General features: G+C 34.5%; 3 protein-coding genes and 1 non-coding gene across 8 annotated transcripts; 2 read left to right on the top strand and 2 right to left on the bottom strand.

Annotated features, from left to right (window-relative positions):
• The first annotated feature begins 124 nt into the window (after nt 1-124).
• Nucleotides 125-3,855, top strand: LOC123222814 (ankyrin repeat and SAM domain-containing protein 6-like). 5 transcript variants are annotated; one of them, XM_044645784.1, is made up of 7 exons: nt 125-620; nt 820-971; nt 1,259-1,318; nt 1,412-1,694; nt 2,138-2,212; nt 2,322-2,384; nt 3,624-3,855. In XM_044645784.1, the coding sequence occupies exons 2-7, from the start codon at nt 955-957 to the stop codon at nt 3,666-3,668; spliced, it is 543 nt and encodes a 180-aa protein (XP_044501719.1). In that variant the 5' UTR covers nt 125-620; nt 820-954; the 3' UTR covers nt 3,669-3,855. The 5 variants fall into 5 exon arrangements, with proteins under 5 accessions (XP_044501719.1, XP_044501720.1, XP_044501716.1 ...); XM_044645785.1 differs by having other exon boundaries at nt 126-620; nt 1,259-1,320; nt 1,426-1,694; XM_044645781.1 differs by lacking the exon at nt 820-971 and having other exon boundaries at nt 127-620; nt 2,138-2,209.
• A 995-nt stretch (nt 3,856-4,850) lies between these two features.
• LOC123222314 (GPI transamidase component PIG-S) lies at nt 4,851-10,261 on the bottom strand. Its single transcript, XM_044645005.1, has 13 exons — nt 10,047-10,261; nt 9,312-9,972; nt 8,915-8,999; nt 8,696-8,785; nt 8,445-8,518; nt 7,804-7,888; nt 7,641-7,730; nt 7,239-7,369; nt 6,901-6,982; nt 6,771-6,818; nt 6,120-6,192; nt 5,897-6,000; nt 4,851-5,221 (listed from the first exon to the last, which is right to left on the bottom strand). Exons 1-13 carry the CDS (start codon nt 10,201-10,203, stop codon nt 5,102-5,104), a joined length of 1,800 nt encoding a protein of 599 aa, XP_044500940.1. The 5' UTR covers nt 10,204-10,261; the 3' UTR covers nt 4,851-5,101.
• Nucleotides 10,262-10,316: 55 nt separating this feature from the next.
• TRNAK-UUU lies at nt 10,317-10,389 on the top strand. Its single transcript has one exon. It is a non-coding gene; the product is annotated as a tRNA-Lys (tRNA).
• Nucleotides 10,390-11,679: 1,290 nt separating this feature from the next.
• On the bottom strand, nt 11,680-14,944 carry LOC123222784 (B-cell receptor-associated protein 31-like). Its single transcript, XM_044645747.1, has 2 exons — nt 13,860-14,944; nt 11,680-12,370 (listed from the first exon to the last, which is right to left on the bottom strand). Exons 1-2 carry the CDS (start codon nt 14,143-14,145, stop codon nt 12,000-12,002), a joined length of 657 nt encoding a protein of 218 aa, XP_044501682.1. The 5' UTR covers nt 14,146-14,944; the 3' UTR covers nt 11,680-11,999.
• Nucleotides 14,945-16,833: the final 1,889 nt, after the last annotated feature.

Below are 16,833 nucleotides of genomic sequence, written 5' to 3'. Positions count from 1 at the left end.
AAATATCAAAAGAGATAATATAAATAACAAAAGAAAAAAATTTATGTATAAAAAAATTGAATTTGAGTCTCTTTTTATTATATATTTTAAAATTAAACTCTTAATTTATTAAATCTGAAAATTTTTCTTTTTCGATGGAGTTGTTAAATTAATAGTACAAAACGGTGCGTATCATTTGTTCATGTTTTTGGTAAGTGGGATGATTTGATTTCTTCATTGCCGGCCGTTCTAGGAGTAAAGCTTCCCTTCGTTTAACATCCACGTCTCGACAGCGTAGCCTATGCATTGATCCACTTTCTCTTCTCCAAATTGTTGCCGCTGTGATTGTGAACTCTGGAATCGTTCAGCTGCTAATAAATTTCAGCACTGACTTGAAATCCTTAAAACTAAATTATTTATTCTGCGGCATTCCCTTCGTTTTATGTCTCTCTCCGTAGAATCTCATTTTTCATGTGCGCAAGTTAGCCCACTCAAGTTAAGGGTTTAGGGCTTGAGTTTTAAGATACGAAGATGTACGCTGATCGAGTGGAGGCTACAGCCAAGAGGTCAGTTAAGGACCGTCTAAACGGCAATTCCACTCCTAACTACTCTACTCGCAGGCGATCAATCACTGGCAAAAGGTTCGTTTTCTCTCTATTCACACCATTATGTGCCAAGCCATTTAACTTAACCTGTATTTAAGGAAACTGTCCTTTTTTATGATAATGACCCAATCTTATTTAAAAAATGTAGTATAGTTATAACTGATTACGAGTTGCTTTGTTAATATTGAGATTATCTTTAGAATTGGCCATTTGACTTGATTTTATCAGTTTTCAGGTGATATGTTGTCTAATTTTCCCAGTGCATGCATCAGATAAGTGTGTAGAAAGTTAGAATTGGAAGGGCGTGTAGTTCTCTTTGTTTGTTTGTGCCATTGTAGATCCAACAATTTAGGACCAGACGAGGATCAGAATGGAATTAAGAAAGATGTAATACACTTGTTTCTTTCTCTAATTATAAATATTTATTTTAGAAAAAGGAAAAAATTCCTGTGAATTGTTTTTTTCTTTCTTCATGAGATTTATTCCTATTCCCACTTGTGTTATATACCGAGATTTCAATACTTAGATTTCTAAGTTGAAATCTCATATCTTTTGCTGTCTGATGATTTTACAAATTCCAGTTGTTTCTTCTTATTAGCAAAATTGGTTCTTCACTCACAATTTTGAGGTCAAATTCATGTGTATAACTCAAAACAGGGTATTGTGCTTTGCAGGCAGAGGCAAGACGACAAGTGGGAACATGATCTTTATGACGATGATGAACGTCAAGTTTCAAGTATGGATTGACTGTGGAACAATAACTTGGAACTAAATTGTAACTATTCTTGGATGCAACTATATGATCTCTAATTAATTTTGACTGTGTTAATGGCCTGTGAAGATCGAATGGTTGGTGTCCGAGATCTTCGTTTAAAGCTCCAAAAGAAAAGTATACAACAAGTATCTCAAAGTGGAAAGAGTACTTCAGGTGTGCAAGATCTTCGTGAAAAGTTATCTGGGACAATGAATTCACAACTGGTGAACTCTGATCCGCCAAAACCAAATTTGCTGGCTGCTAAACCGGCCAGAAAGAGTGTTGCTGCTGAAGCTTCAGAGACAGAGACCAGAAGAGTTGCTGATCCAGCTCTGAGAAAGAAAGTTCAGCAGAAGGCATAAGTTCTGTTTCCTTTTGATATTAATTTTTGGCATTCACTACTAAGTTGTTAGGATGACTGCTGCTTTAGGTCAGTTTTTGGTGCAACTTAGGTTATAATTTCTGGCCAACATTCCTGTAGAGTCAAACATAATCCTGTTTATTACTGTATTAGGAAGGAATTGCATGACAGTTGTTTTGCGTTATTTTCTGATAGATGAGTGGTCATGTTTGCTTCTATACATCCAGTATGCAGTAGTGTGTTATATTTGTTGTTACTTGGTAATTACTAACAAACAATTTATACCGTCTTTACACCTAAATTTTTTAGTGGAAAAGAATCTCTCTTTTCCTATTTTCATGATTTAAATATAAGTAATGATCTTTACAGTACTTTTTCTGCATTTAAACAGATGTGTAATTGCTTTTTAGTTTCTAAACCCCGCTTCTTTTCGTGCAGGTTGAGACATCAGTTGGTGGGTTTTTGCGATCATTGGGTCTTGAGAAGTATTCCATTACTTTTCAAGCCGAGGAGGTATGGCATTCTTCTATATTGTGTAAATTTGTTGATATTATTTGTTATTTCCCTTCATTTCCTTATGGAGTATTGTCTTATACTTTGAGACATGCTCCTGTTTCTGTAGGTTGATATGACAGCTCTTGTACATATGACTGATGAGGACCTCAAGGCTATAGGAATACCTATGGTAATCTAAATTGGGCTTTCAGCTGCAATATGTGTGGTTTTGTGATTTCAGTACAGCAAATATATGATATTAGCAAATTTCATTCTAAATATATAAATTTGAAAGTGAGAAATGAATTTGAGTTACCCTCTCTTTGGGTCCTTGGCCAACTGTTTAACATCGAATCACAGCCAATCTCCCTTTATTGATCAGCATCTACCTTGTAATGCTTTCAATGCTTTCCTCACACTCAAAATTATCCTTGTCAGTGGCTAGGCCCGGAAGAGTCATTAAAGTAATTTAAGCAAATTCATGTCTTTTAAGATACAGGAGTCTGTGTTCTGATGAAGTCCTGCTTTCTTAAAGTTCCTGTTGTGGTATGTGATTGTATTACCAACTTTTGGGTGGTTGACCTGACCAAATTTTGAAAAGGTCTAATTCTTTCCTTAACATAATTTATTGGCTGTCTTCAAATACTGGCACCATGAGCATCTGTTCTACATTTTCCAGGTTATATATGCTGACTATATTTTGATTCTAAAATTTCTCTTGCTTATTTATGCAACGTGAAAATTGTCATGGTATTACAAGGGAATACATTTGTACTGCAGGAAGAGTAGTGAATTGAAAATCTCCTTGGATAGTTTTCAATAGTTGGAATTTGGGTTTTAAAAATGAAAGTGACTTATATAAGGATTGAAAAATAGGACCATCTATTCTTTCTCTTTGAAATGTACTGATAGTATCAACTTCTTCCCAGTTGATAATTTTTTGTTCGGTTTTAAGGATTTTTATTGTTTGTTAAGTAAGTTGTGTGTTGCTTGCTATACTTTCAGGGAGGGCATTTCCTTGATCCGACTAAGAGTTAAATCTAAGCTGTAAACCTGCTTTGATCCTTGGTCTAGTGATCAAGGCGTTAGCCATAGGTTAGATACTCAAACATTACTGTAACTCTATGATAAGCGTTTCAGTGCCAGATGGGATCATCTCTAATTCAAGCACGATTCTGCTGCCTTTGTCTAAATCACAAGAGCTCACAGTTGGTTGTTTGCTATTTCTCCTTAGAAGTGCATTCATTGGTGTTCATTGTTTTTACTTCATCGAGCTTGTAGCCCGCCCAATTCCCTCCATACCCGGAGTCTCTGCCATATGTTTTTCTATTTGTGCTTGTCTGTCAATGAAAGATAAGTCATCGTTGAGATCCATGGCCTTTGTGTCTTTGTTCTTGTCCTGTTTTTCAGTGAATTTTTGCGGTTTCAGGGCCCAAGAAAGAAGATACTATTGGCACTGGAATCTAGAGGCTGACATTTTGGGATGTAGCTTGCTGTTCTCTATATTTGCCTAGAGCTGGAATTCTGAAACGTAAAATTTTTCTCCTTTGTTATTATATTTTTTTCTCCATTTGGCAAGATTGTCATATGTGAAGTGGAATTGATAGTTTGGGAATCAGTAGAAATTTTTTAATTGATGGATATACAGCGTTGTTATATTAGCTCGATGCTGTTATTTTATTTTATGATGACTCTTTCATTCTCATGAATCCACATTCATGCATTCTATTTCATGGAATGGGAAAAATGAGTGTTACAAATTTCAGAGAAAAGACTTGGGGCCTTGGGGCGTCGAGGAAATCTTGGTTCTTAGCCAACATTTTATAAGCTAGGACGCACGACCCGTGAGATAACATTTTGAAAAGGCTAAAGCACTATTTCCCACCCAAAATATATTGTTTTCTTAAGTTTCTTCTTATTAACTTTAAAAATCTCATTTACCTACCTATCGGTTGTTAAAATTAACTGAGTTTATTAGTTATATCATTTTTCCCTCTAAACCCTCAAAACTAACAATTTTCCTCTAATCTAAGTTTTCAAAAATAATATTTTCTCTCTTAGGGTTTTCAATTTCCAGATTTACTTTTTCAACGACATTTCTTCGTCTCCGACGGCCTCCAGGTGATGTCTCTTTCTTTCTGGTGTTGTCTCTTTCTGACGGTTCTCCTGGGTATTGTCGTCAATGAAAACGAGACAAAAACAAATCGTCTTCATTCGAAAACAGAGATGAGAATTTTGTTGACTACGATGCTCAAGAGAACCGTCAGAAGGAGGTTACACCGAAGAGGAAGAGATGTCGCCAAAGAGAAAGAAATGTCATCAAGAAGTTGAATCTGAAAAATTGAAAACCTAAGAGAAAAAATATTGTTTTTGAAAATTTAGATTAAAAAAAAATATTAGTTTTTAAGGTTTAGAAAAAAAAATAAAATAAAATTTAAGTTTATTTTTAATAATACAGACAAAATAACGATTTTGTCTTTGAAACCGTTAATTTTAACCGTCTACAAATAGGTAAATGAGATTTTCAAAATTAATAGAAAAAAACTTGAAAAAATAACATACTTTGGGTGAGAAATAGCCCTTTGGCCTTTTGAAAATTTGAAAGCTTCTTGGCTTAAGCTCATTCAAAATCAAAATTACCATGATCAAACGAAAATGGGAGAAAGGTGGCATGTATCCATCATTCATGACGAAGTTGGACAAATGCACTAAATTTACTCTATAAAAAATGTACCCAAGCGCACTATTTCAAAACTTGTACACTCATCTATACCAAAAATCTATCAAAAGTATAAGTGAAATTACATGGACCGTCCACCATCCATACGGAGACCGTGGCTGCTGACTGAATTCAGTTTGTTTCACAATAAGACATCTATTTCTCCAGTTGTAGAATCTAGGAAATAGTTAAGACTGTGTCTTTTCTTTGGCTTTCCATGCCGAGTACTTAGCTTTTTCTTGCTTGTATCTTTTCCATTCTCTCAGGGCAGCAAGGAGGATATGCATCGAAACTGGCAAAAAAAATGGCTGTGCAAATACAAGTAAAAAAGCACATTATATAGGAGAATCTCAAACAGACATGTTAAAAGAAAATAGTCAATGATTCACTACATGATCAACTCAAGCCATTTCTTGTTAGCAATCTGTTTTCTACGGAAGGTAAAAGTTCAGTAATTGGGCAGTATGGCAATTTATGTGCACATGAAAGTAGGAAAAAACAAATTGCCAAGGTTAAAGATTGAACATGTTTGGACCAAAATAACATAACTTTTTGAAGATAAACAAGTTTGGCCACAATTTTTATCTAAGGGGAAGCAAAAGGATAGTTGCTCATAATTAAAAAGGATTTGTATAAAATAATAATAAATAAATTCAAGAAAAATTTTTCAATGCAATATGTTCTGAAACTTCCATTCGTTACAAGGCACATGGCTCAGGAGTTCCTCCTCGTTTTCATACAACAGTAGTACTTATAACCGTTCATATAAAGAAAAAGGAAATTCTTACCGATAATGCAAAGTGTTTTACTTAACCATGGTAATGCAAACTAGATTTGCATACACCTTTTGATATCATCTATTGAGTATTTATCTATACTTAGTTGTTTATAATGAGTATTTATCTATACTTAGTTTATATGAAAAAATTTCAGCAGGATCATACAAAAAACAGTAGACTGCAAAACAGTGCTGAGAAACTAACCGAGTATACTGCAAAACAGTGCTCAAATGAGTAGTAACTGACAGACATAATAGAAGGGTGAAAAAAAGCATCCTCTGCCAGGGACCTTGCTTTCCTTGAAGAAACTGATGAAAAGGATGGTCATTTTGTTAGGCTCATTCGTTGCTGATAGGAAATGCAGCAGCAGTCTTCAAAATTGAAGCCCAAAACAAATCAGAACCTAAAAGTAAAAGCAGAAACATACCAGCTGAAGCTTCATAAACCCCTAAGGAGGCATTATTCTGGGCCAGTTTCGCTGCCTCGAGTGAAAATTTAACCTGCATGGAGATCACACAGATCAACATGCAATCAGCTCCTTAACCATGTCAGAACAAAAACTTGAAACATCAAGATCTCATAAATAAACCAAAATTGCAGGGATTCAAACATAACAAGAATAATTGTACAGCCCAACACTAGATAAAGTTAGCTCCTATAGAGTTTAGACATGGAATATTACAACTTGACAACTCAATCAGACAACAATGTAAATTCACATGCAACTAAGACCCTAGGTAACAGAGAAAGGGCAATGTGCAATGACTAAGAATAATAGATCACAAATTAACCTGAAATGTAATTCAGCAATAGTAAAGTACAATAAATAATAATATTCTCTGCATCAATCATGTGAATATATGTTTGCTTTGTCTTTTTTACTTTTCTAAATGTATGACCCCATTGCTCTTTATTAGCAATTTCTTTTTTTCTTCCTTTCTTTTTATATTTACTCACTAAAGATGGGAACATGTATTTTAACAGTTAAATATGTAATAAATTTGCAACCGTCAAAAATCTTGAACCAGATTCAATATTCAAATTACTATTCAATCAACAAAGCCACTGGGCAACTCACCTGTTTTCCTATTTCATCCATAATAATCATCCTTGGTAGTGATTGAACCTGAAAAAATAAGTTCATTGTACTTGCATCAGAAAAACTGACAAAATGAGAGGGAGTATCATTTGATTAATGCTGCACACACCAATCTAGAAAGGGACCCGAGTGTTGTGGCACATGAATGAAGATTAAAGCATGAATGCTGCCGTGACAAGACATCCAATTCCCTACAGAAGAACCAAAAAAAAAAAAGAAATTAATAATAATATAATAATGACTGCACTTAACTGCCTTCAAAATTACTATCAACAATATTATCCCAAAAAACATATACATACACATGAGATCAACTACGATCAACATTACACTAGCTAAAAATTTTAATATGCAAAATCATATAAGAAGGTGTTAATCTGAGATGTGATAATATTAGTCAAACCACCAAGTTTTTTTTAGCTAAGTCTAGATAAAAGTAATCCTTACCATTCTGTGAAGCCTCTTTCACTGGGTAAAAGGTGAAATTTGTCTGATGTACTTACAAACAGGTTATCAGATTTAAGACCAAAAAGCTGCCGGAACTGCCCCATGAAAACTTCAAAAACCTCCTGAAGATCCTGTTTCACAGTATGCATACATCAATTTTGAGAAAATTAGAATCAACAACTAATTGTCTAATCAATCACACGTATATTAGACTATATTATTCAGTAAGCTTCAAATATGTTTTACACTTGTTTTTCCTGATGAACTTAGCTGAAATTATAGTTTAACAATAAATTATGAATAAATCCAAACAAAGCACTGGTAAGCATCCATACATATTTGACAAATTAAAGCTCATTTAAGAAATGCTATGCTAAAAATAACCATGGATAAAACTCTAACCTCAGCGGACATTGTATGCCTGGTGGTATGCTTACTTTCAGAATCTTTTAAACAGCTTCGAGGGTTCCAGACAATAACACCTCCCCACATCTGTAAGTTCTCATCATAATTATAAGAAACAGAAAACCATGAATATGATAACAATGAAAATATGATAACTTACTGGGGATATAAAACCATTTGTTCTAGAAATATCTCCATTTGGAAGCTGTAAATGAAGAGGGCACTCCTTTGCAGATGGTATATATCTGGTAGCACAAGAAAAGCTGATATGGTGAACTTTGAAATGAGATAATACTCTCCTAATAAGTGATGACATACTTTCAGCATCTCTCTCATTAACAAATACAAAACAAATTGAGAAAACACTTGAAAATGATGAAATTAAGAAAAAAGTGCAAAAATGTCTAGAATATATAGCCCACTTATACAAACAAATATTGACATTATGCAAGATCTACTCGGTAGAGCTCAAAGCCCATCCACAGAAACTTATTCACAAATCTCTGCCACATCCAATTAGAATTAGTCCCATGACTGTCTTATAAAGATCAATCATACAAAAAAAAGAAATTGCAAAAAACAAATGCTTTTGCCAGTGGCATAAAGCATAAAACTGGTAAAAGCACAAACGAAAGAGCAGATATAAATTCTGCAAATTATATTAAGGTTTAGCTGGCAAGCATTATTTAGTCTAAGTAGACACCATCATCCATATAAATTCAATAAAACCATGCTACAACAACTAGAATTTTACATTAATATGAATAAATAGATAAATGGAGAACGAGTTAAAGAATATACACCACAAATTGCAATATCTTCGATCGCCCGCCTGCTGCTATTGAAGTATCTAGGTGCCACTCATTTGAATTTACCTATTGAATGTGATTAGTAGCATTATTAGTAAAGATGATAAATTCTTTGCTTACTAAAGCATAATAATGATAAATAACCAATCTTTAATGTGTGCATCACACATTTGTTTAACATGAAAATTGTTCCAACATTTCCAGTAAACTTTCAGACATAACAAGTCAAGAAAAGAAACATACAAAGAAAGGAAGATCCTTAGTACTAAAGATGTAGCTCTTCTTCTTTTCATCCCAATAGGAAAATGACAATTTTGGTGTATGGTATAAAACCTAAAAGCGAGAAGGAAGAACAAAAGTGAAACCACTGTCAGAAGCGCATAAATGATTAATGCTAAATAAGAAACAAATTAAAAATAAAAAATAAAGAAGGTGAATATAAAAGGAAGAAGGAAACATTACCTGACTTTCTACACTTATGTCAGCAATAGGTCCCAAAACTTCAGCTATAGGGGTCAACAGAGTTTCATCTATTCTTTGGAAATCCCTACAGACACAAGGGAATAGAAGATGAAATTTGCTAGAAAACAATTTAAAGTCAAGTTCAAACATGTTTGTAGTATCCCATCCAAGCTTTTTGGCATATCATATAATGATTTCCAATTTTCCTTTAAATAAAACAAAAAAGTATTTTAACTTCATAATAATTATCCAATTGGAAACTATGCTTTAGGTCGTGAGTGATAATCTCTTTTAAATTTTTCTTATTCTTCTTGATTTAATAGATTTATGAGAAACTCAAAATAGAACCACAATACAGAGAATATAAAAGAAGACTGATGATATAGAAGAGTCTTACCAATCATAAACCCAATCATTGGGTTCAGCATTCAGCAAATTAAATGAAAGCACAATCCTGCCATCAGCACCCACTGGCATAAACTCCTCGTGAATCAACCCTTCTTCTCTCCCTCCATTCACAAACACCTTCACAAACATCTCTGCAACTTTCGACACAACTTCTGTCTCCCCCTTGTCAACCCTACCAACAATCCACCCATGTCTATACTTCCCCACCACTGCCCTAACTCTATCTCCATTCACCACAACCACACTATAAACATTCTTCACTTTCAGAACCGAGTTCAAAAACTCATCAACATCTTCATCATTCTTATGTTTACCGTTATTATCGAAATCAAACACGCTGACGGTGCCACATCGGTAGATATTATCAGCTACATTTGTTTGAACACAGTGAGAATTGGAGTCAACGCTGACGGAGAGGCTGAGATTATTTGTACAGAAACCGCATTGGGAGGGATTGGAGTTTAGTTTGGTGATTTGGTTCAGAATCGAAAGTTGGAGATGGTTAGGATTGAGATTTGAACCAAAGTTCAAAAATACAGCTTGAAACCTGCATGGGAATAATAAAGATGGGTTTGATTCCAGTTCCAATATTTCCGTAAATGGAAGCGATGAGCGGTAGATTTCCACCGATTTCCATAAGAATGGAAAACCTGAACAGAATTATAATAACAATTAAGTAAAGCGATAAGTAAGTGTATCTAAAAGCGAATGTGATAATTATTACCTAGGAGGAAGGAGAATAGGATGGACAGTGTCAGGAAGAGCCGCTTCGTCCCAGGTTTGGTGGTGCGCACACTTTCGAGGTCCATTTCCGATGGTTCACCGGTTTCTTTAGCTTTAGTCTGGGAAGGTTCCGATATTTCGGGTGAGATTTCTGACATTCTTTAAGCTCTGAAGCTCGCTTACGGTTGCGCTCCACCTTTATTCACGGTTGTTTAAATATAGCACAGATATTAAAATCAAAAAGTATTTGCTTTATTGCTGACACTACAATGCCGTCTTAGCTCAGCCGGTAGAGCGCATGGCTTTTAACCATGTGGTCGTGGGTTCGATTCCCACAGACGGCGTTGTGTTTACGTTTTAATGTTTTGGTTTCTTTATTAACTTCGATTTTTCATATTTTAGCTTTCAGCTAAGAATAGCTCACATGCCTCACAGTAAAGCTGCAACATTTTTTCAAATTAAGTTCATTAAAGGGTAAATTAGATCCAGTTTAGTACAGAAGCAGACTTCTTGCCAAGAAAAGATATGAGAACATTAATCACTGAACTTTGAAGGGCAGGAACATTTTTTATGAACCCATAAACCAAAAGAGCATCTTTGTGTTCTCAAACTTCTTACAGCTGCATTGTATTTTCTGAAAGCCAGTCATTTTCCAACAATTTCTTGAAAATTGCTTGGCAAACTTCAGTTTGCTGACGAGTTGATGTGCGTCCAAATTCATCAAAACTTATGTTAAACCAACTGTAAACTGCTGAAGGAAGAAAGCCCAAGGTTTAAATCAGGTGGAATAATCTATTCTTAACTTCAAAATGAGATTGAATTAATTTAACGAAGAACAGAAGCCATGCGTATGTATAGCATTAACACGGCCATTACTTGTTAATCAAAGATGTAATCAAGAAACGGACAACACCTTCAAGAAATCGAAAATGGATATACCACAAACTATGTTGACTGTGTGTATGTATAAGAACCGACTGGTTGACTTGGGAATTCATTCGTTGGTATCAAACTTTTTGCCATGAGAGAGAAGTGCGATGAAGTAGCTGAAGGAAGATAATGAAAACGACTGGGATGAAGAAAGTGCCAGGCTAGTGTAGTTGGGAAGAACAGAGAGCTCCATGCCTTTGTGATGGAGAATGAGAGCGCATATATTGGATAAGTTGGATTAAGAGCTGAAAGCAACAGCATGCCTTCTAAGGATTGAATTTTGCATTAGCTGAACCTTAATAGGTGGAGATAGCCGTGAAGCAACCAAGTTCAACTACAAAATAACGAAAGAGGGGATTTCTTGAGAGAAATTCGAAGTCCTTTCTCACTTCTAAGATTTGGTCTCTCGTTGTTGGTCAATACCTTAATCCCAGAACCTAAAAATTCATCATAAATTTATAGTTTATCCACTCAAAGGGACCATAGCCACGAAAACCAGTCAATGTTTCAGGAGGACTTTTTTCTGCTGATCTTTCAGAAGGACATTTTTCTGCTGATGGAATCCATCAGCTTCATCCCGGAATGCTGGACGATTTTGTGTGTTATAATTTATTCATATGCTCACATTCTGCCCATACAGGCTACACTATGAATTTTCTAATCCATCTGTTATTCTCAAACCAATGAATTCTGAACAGTCTTTCTGAAACTAAAATGAGCAAAAGCTAAGATTACAATAACAGACAATTTCCAACACTCCTGTAGCAGTTAGTTGATTTGAATCTCAGGGAAAATCTAACTTGCTATACCAGGTTTTTTACAAATAAAAAAAGATGAGGAAACTAAAATTTCTAGATTAAGAGAATTACAAATTGTCATCAACACTTGGTAGACGAAACACTCGCTAGGCCCCTTCACTCCTTCCGTATGACCAACCAGGGGGCATTTCTGTGAAATTTGGAGATGTTTATTCAACATCACATAATTTTCAAAACTTGAATTATCGTTGTCATTCAAAATTTTTTCAACTCCAGTATCCTTGAGCTTGATTCTGAAGATTTTGGTTGTCTTCTAACAAACGGTCATATTCAAGCAGTAGATCTTCAGATTGTTTCTGGAGGGAGATGACATGGGCTTCAGCAGTTTCTATCTTCTTGTCCTTCTCTTCACATTCCAACTTCAGCTTCTTCAGTTCCTCTGATAGAGTCTGAAGTTCATCTTGCAGCCGTTTCATTTCCTTGGAAGCTTTCTCTTCCTTCTCTTTAAGCTTCATTTTTTCTTTTTGTAGTCGTTCAAGTTCCTCTTTTGAAGATCCCACACTACCCTTAATCTGAATAAGCTTTGTAAGATAATGGTGCAGGCGATCAATTATGAACCCAAGAAAGAGAGTAAAACCTGCAAAATCGAGCTCAGGCCATTATAGATGAGTAACAGAGCTAAAATAATGAGCTACACTTATCAAAATATGTTCAGTAATGAACATTGATAATGTTATAAGTCAATGGTTGAAAATCTCTACAAAATTTCAGGATGCCAATCACCAGATATATTTCACTGATATAAGAAACATGAAATGAACAAGAGGATTGCTGGATTTTTTTATGATAGCAAAAGCCTTCACAGGAATATCATGCCCAAGAAGGTAACAGCTCGCCAGTGAAAGAAACAAGCATACAATCTCAAAGTGGAGAAAACCTCTCACAAACCCTTAGCACATTTTGAACCGGTTACACAAAGAGTACCATACAGCTGCACTATTATACAACCCAAGCAAGAGGGAAAACATAACTAGAAAACACAAAGAACAAGAGTATCTACACATTTCAATGATTCGATGCACATTTCATCTTAGGCTTAATGTACTAACTGACAATTGTTTTCAGTCAAAAAAATATGTAAATTTGTATGCCACAAGTTTTACAACAACACACAGCGACCAGTCACTCATAAAATCTTCCATATTCAACACGAATCCAACACATTCGAGTGCGAGAAAACAAAAAGGTAAAATGATTAAGCGAGAGAAAAGCTTATTAATTAAGAGACTGATGGAGATGGAAGCACGAAGTTGTTATGGCAATATGTCTGTGGTTGACATTTTCAAAGCAACACCGAGAAAGATTTGCAATTCAACAATTCACCTCCTTACATTTGAATAAATTCATGCAAACACAAAGAAAGCTGTGAGTTACATTAGTATTGATACAATTCATCAAAATCACATTGGAAAATACTGTCAATCTATGTTTCAGCAGGGGAAGAATAAGAGAAAAGCATTAATGCTAAAAAAACAAGATGTAATTGGTATTAACCAAATGTAGAGTGGGTGACCTGGTGGCCCATAGCTTGTGTTCTTTTGTGAATTAGAAAGTGATTTTTGTTTAATTGCCTGATACTCTTGATTTTTTTTTTCCTAAAAGAGACCACATATTCAGCTGAACATTCAAACAAGCCTCAAAATTTGTCACTTAATAGGACAACAGTCCATCAGTGTACAAAACTGTATAGTATCAGTTAAACATAATGTGGGATTGAACCATGAGTATGATGAAATTGAACCTATTTCAGATTTGTTGATCGTATTATAGTTTGCTTGACAAATCTGAAACTTTAATGTTTGCTAAGTTCGTAAAGTTATTCTACCATTCAATAATTAATCTACCATATTAAAATACAGTCTCTGAAATCATATAGTAAATAAGCCCCATCAAAGGGTTAAATTTTTCTCACTTTACAATTAAAGCACGATACTTCTCATCTAAGCCAGTATCCCTAAGTACCATATGAGAATTTAAATGAGGCACAAAAACAAAAATCTGATGAACAAAATATCTAAAGAAGAAAGCACAAGACAAAAAGATCGACAGAGAAAGCAGAATCATACCAATGAGTGAAGCCTCGAGCAGATGAGTTCTCCAAAGAACCTGATCCATAGGTGACATGGTACCCAGCTTCGCACCTTTGTTTTGGATCTTCACTATGCTGGTGAGGCTTGACAGAAGAATCACAGACATAGTACCGGCGATAGTTTTCACAGTAGCGGGACCCTTCCCCATCTTCAGCTGATCCAAACTCTTTATCACAAGCTCTCTCAATGGCCCAATCTTTACCAATAAAAGAAAAGCCAAAGCAGCCTCAGCAAAAAGAACCAAAAACAACAGCTGAATCATCTCTGCTTCTGCCAAAAAATTACCCTAGCTAGAAACTGTTAAAATTTTCTTGAACTTTCTTGCAATGTGTAGTACACTTCAGGAGAACAAACGACAGCATTCAAGTGAAAAATAATCGAACTATATATAGTGTTTTAAGGTAACAGATCCATCGAAGAGGCATTTATGCTTCACCCCTTTTATTCTTTGTATAAGAAAAGCAGCAATAACTTAACCATCTCTATTGGATACACAATGGGAAGGGGACGGACTTTTTTAAAGCAAGCAAAAATACCCACTTGAGAGAACTGAGGTTTTATGTTTGAAAAATGAGGATTTTAAGTGCAAAGATCTGCGGATTTAGACATAAATAGAAAGAAAGAAGCTTTTTTGAAGAAACCCAATTCTTCTTTTAATAAATGCTGCCACAGGTGCGTGACATGGGGATTAGCAGCGGTGCATAACTAGACCGGCTGATTGGAAATAGGTTTTGACATGCTTTGAGCCCAAAAGGAAAATTGGCCGATAGTCAAAAAGTGAAAACAACAAGAAATGAAATAGCAATTAAAGAATAAAAAACAAAAACAAAAACAAAAAGGTGCTTAGCTCTTAAGATGCGTAAAAAGAGAAGTTAGGCTGGTAAAGCAGAAACAATGATTTAGTTTATGAAATGTTCGCTTGTAAAATGGATGTTAGCATGGCGTCAAGTCTCCAAATACTGTGCTTGTAGAGAAAGAAAGGAGAAAAGATTATTGCTTTGGTATAGAGATTGGTAGCGATTCGATCGTGGTGGTAACTCTAAACACACGGTGTCTGTTGTCTGTTCTGTACTTCAAGAACAAGCTGCACATCCCCCTATTTTCACGCTCAACCATGGAATTTTATTTCTATTTTCTCCTTCTCATTCGTTTAAGACATTACTGTGTTAAGGCACTTCCCTTTAAATTAAGGGCAACAGACTTATTCTCACCTCAGGTTCCGTGAATCTCAAACTCCCATCTTATAATTTTTTTAAAACTTAAATATTTATTTTTATATTAAAAATAAAAATATTAGTTAATTAAAAAAAATTAAAAATTAAAAAATTATTACATTTTTTATTTAATTTAAAAATCTAATATTTTTTTTCATTCAAAATTTTAAAAATGACCTAAAATTTTTTTTTGTCACTACTTTTCAACTAACTCCATCATCTCTGATCACATTTTCCCTTCCTCCTGATTTTTCTAAAAACTAAAATAAAAATATTAGATAAAATTTTATTTATTAAATAACGATTATATAATTAATATTAATTAATTTTGTTAACTTTATTAGTTAATAAATAAGCATTTGAATATTCGAAACTTAACAAGTGAGAATTTACCAATAAACTAAACTTTATGTGAAAATAAATCTTTTGGCCTAAATTTGAACTATGTATATTGGAAGACACTTCATCTTTACTTTGAGCCTCATTCTAATCACAAAGTTACCACTGTTGTGTTGTACCCTACCCATCCTCTTCTAAAGTTCTAAACATCTTTAGGTGTTATAAATATTTGTTTTCACAAACGATATGTAAAATTTGGAAGGTAAACTTTTTTCCGGGGGTCAAAAATAAAGTTAAGCCCTTTTTCCTTTAAACAGGTTCTAATAAAACAGATAAAAGAAAATTAATCTATAATTTTAAGGCTAAGCAATTGAAAACCTCTGACCGTAAAAAATGCATGACAAAGGTAATTATTTTCTGTAACCATAGAAAAAATCATAATACAACAAATATTTAGTCCAACTTTTCTGAAGTACTTTTTTTTTCCAGTTTCATTGGTCAGGTTCCCTTGAATTTTTGACCATGTCATTTCAGCAGGGCCAAAGCTTCACCACCAAGGCAACAAGCCATAAGAAAATTGGACCTTTGACGGACTGACCATAAAAGAATTGTTTGATCGGTTGAGAAACTTGGGCCTCAGTGATTCTCTCTGTATGAAGGCTTGGTCAAATGGTCTTGACTAGGGTCTTATTTGACTTTTTTATCAATAAAATTAAATCAGGCAGAGACTGAATATTTTCGTAATTAATGATATGATTGAATAAGCAACTTCGAAAATATATTTGCCACACGTGATGAATTACGAGTTAGTAATTGGGGAAATTTTACTTTTTTTAATTAATTAATTAAAATTCATTATGCTTCTGGAAATGCATTCTCAATTATATTAGTTTCTATAAACGTAAATAATAAAATAATTAATTATTCCAATAACAAAAAACACGTGGGTGATAAATAAATATTATCAGAATGTCGCAGGAAACAAATAATACAAACACTCCCATTTTCCCGAGGTAGGTAGGTCCCTGCCAACTTTCAAAAGCAAAGAAGATGCAAGCTGTACTAATTTCTGTCAAAGAAGCCGGCCTTAACTTTTACAGCTTGAAAAATTTTTCCCACATCAGATCCCAAATAAAATTCTCCTACTCGTTTCATGTTTATGACAATAACATACAAACTGAACATCCCACAAGAATCAAGTGCCAAATAGACCATTATGTTGGTGCAAGTTAGATATGTTTGTTGGTACGCGTAATATGGGTTGATATAGTAAAGGAAAAGGAAAAAAATGGCGTTAAATGTGAACAGACGAGACGACAAAAGGTTAAAAGCAAGAAACTTGGAAGCAGTAATGAGGAGGAGAGGGAGAGAGGGTCAAGTCAACTGAAGTGTTTCAA

This window comes from Mangifera indica, chromosome 8 (genome assembly GCF_011075055.1).
Source record: "Mangifera indica cultivar Alphonso chromosome 8, CATAS_Mindica_2.1, whole genome shotgun sequence".
Lineage (NCBI taxonomy): Eukaryota > Viridiplantae > Streptophyta > Magnoliopsida > Sapindales > Anacardiaceae > Mangifera > Mangifera indica.
The sequence above is the reverse complement of the archived record's forward strand: the minus strand, read 5'-3'. Positions and strand labels throughout refer to the sequence as shown.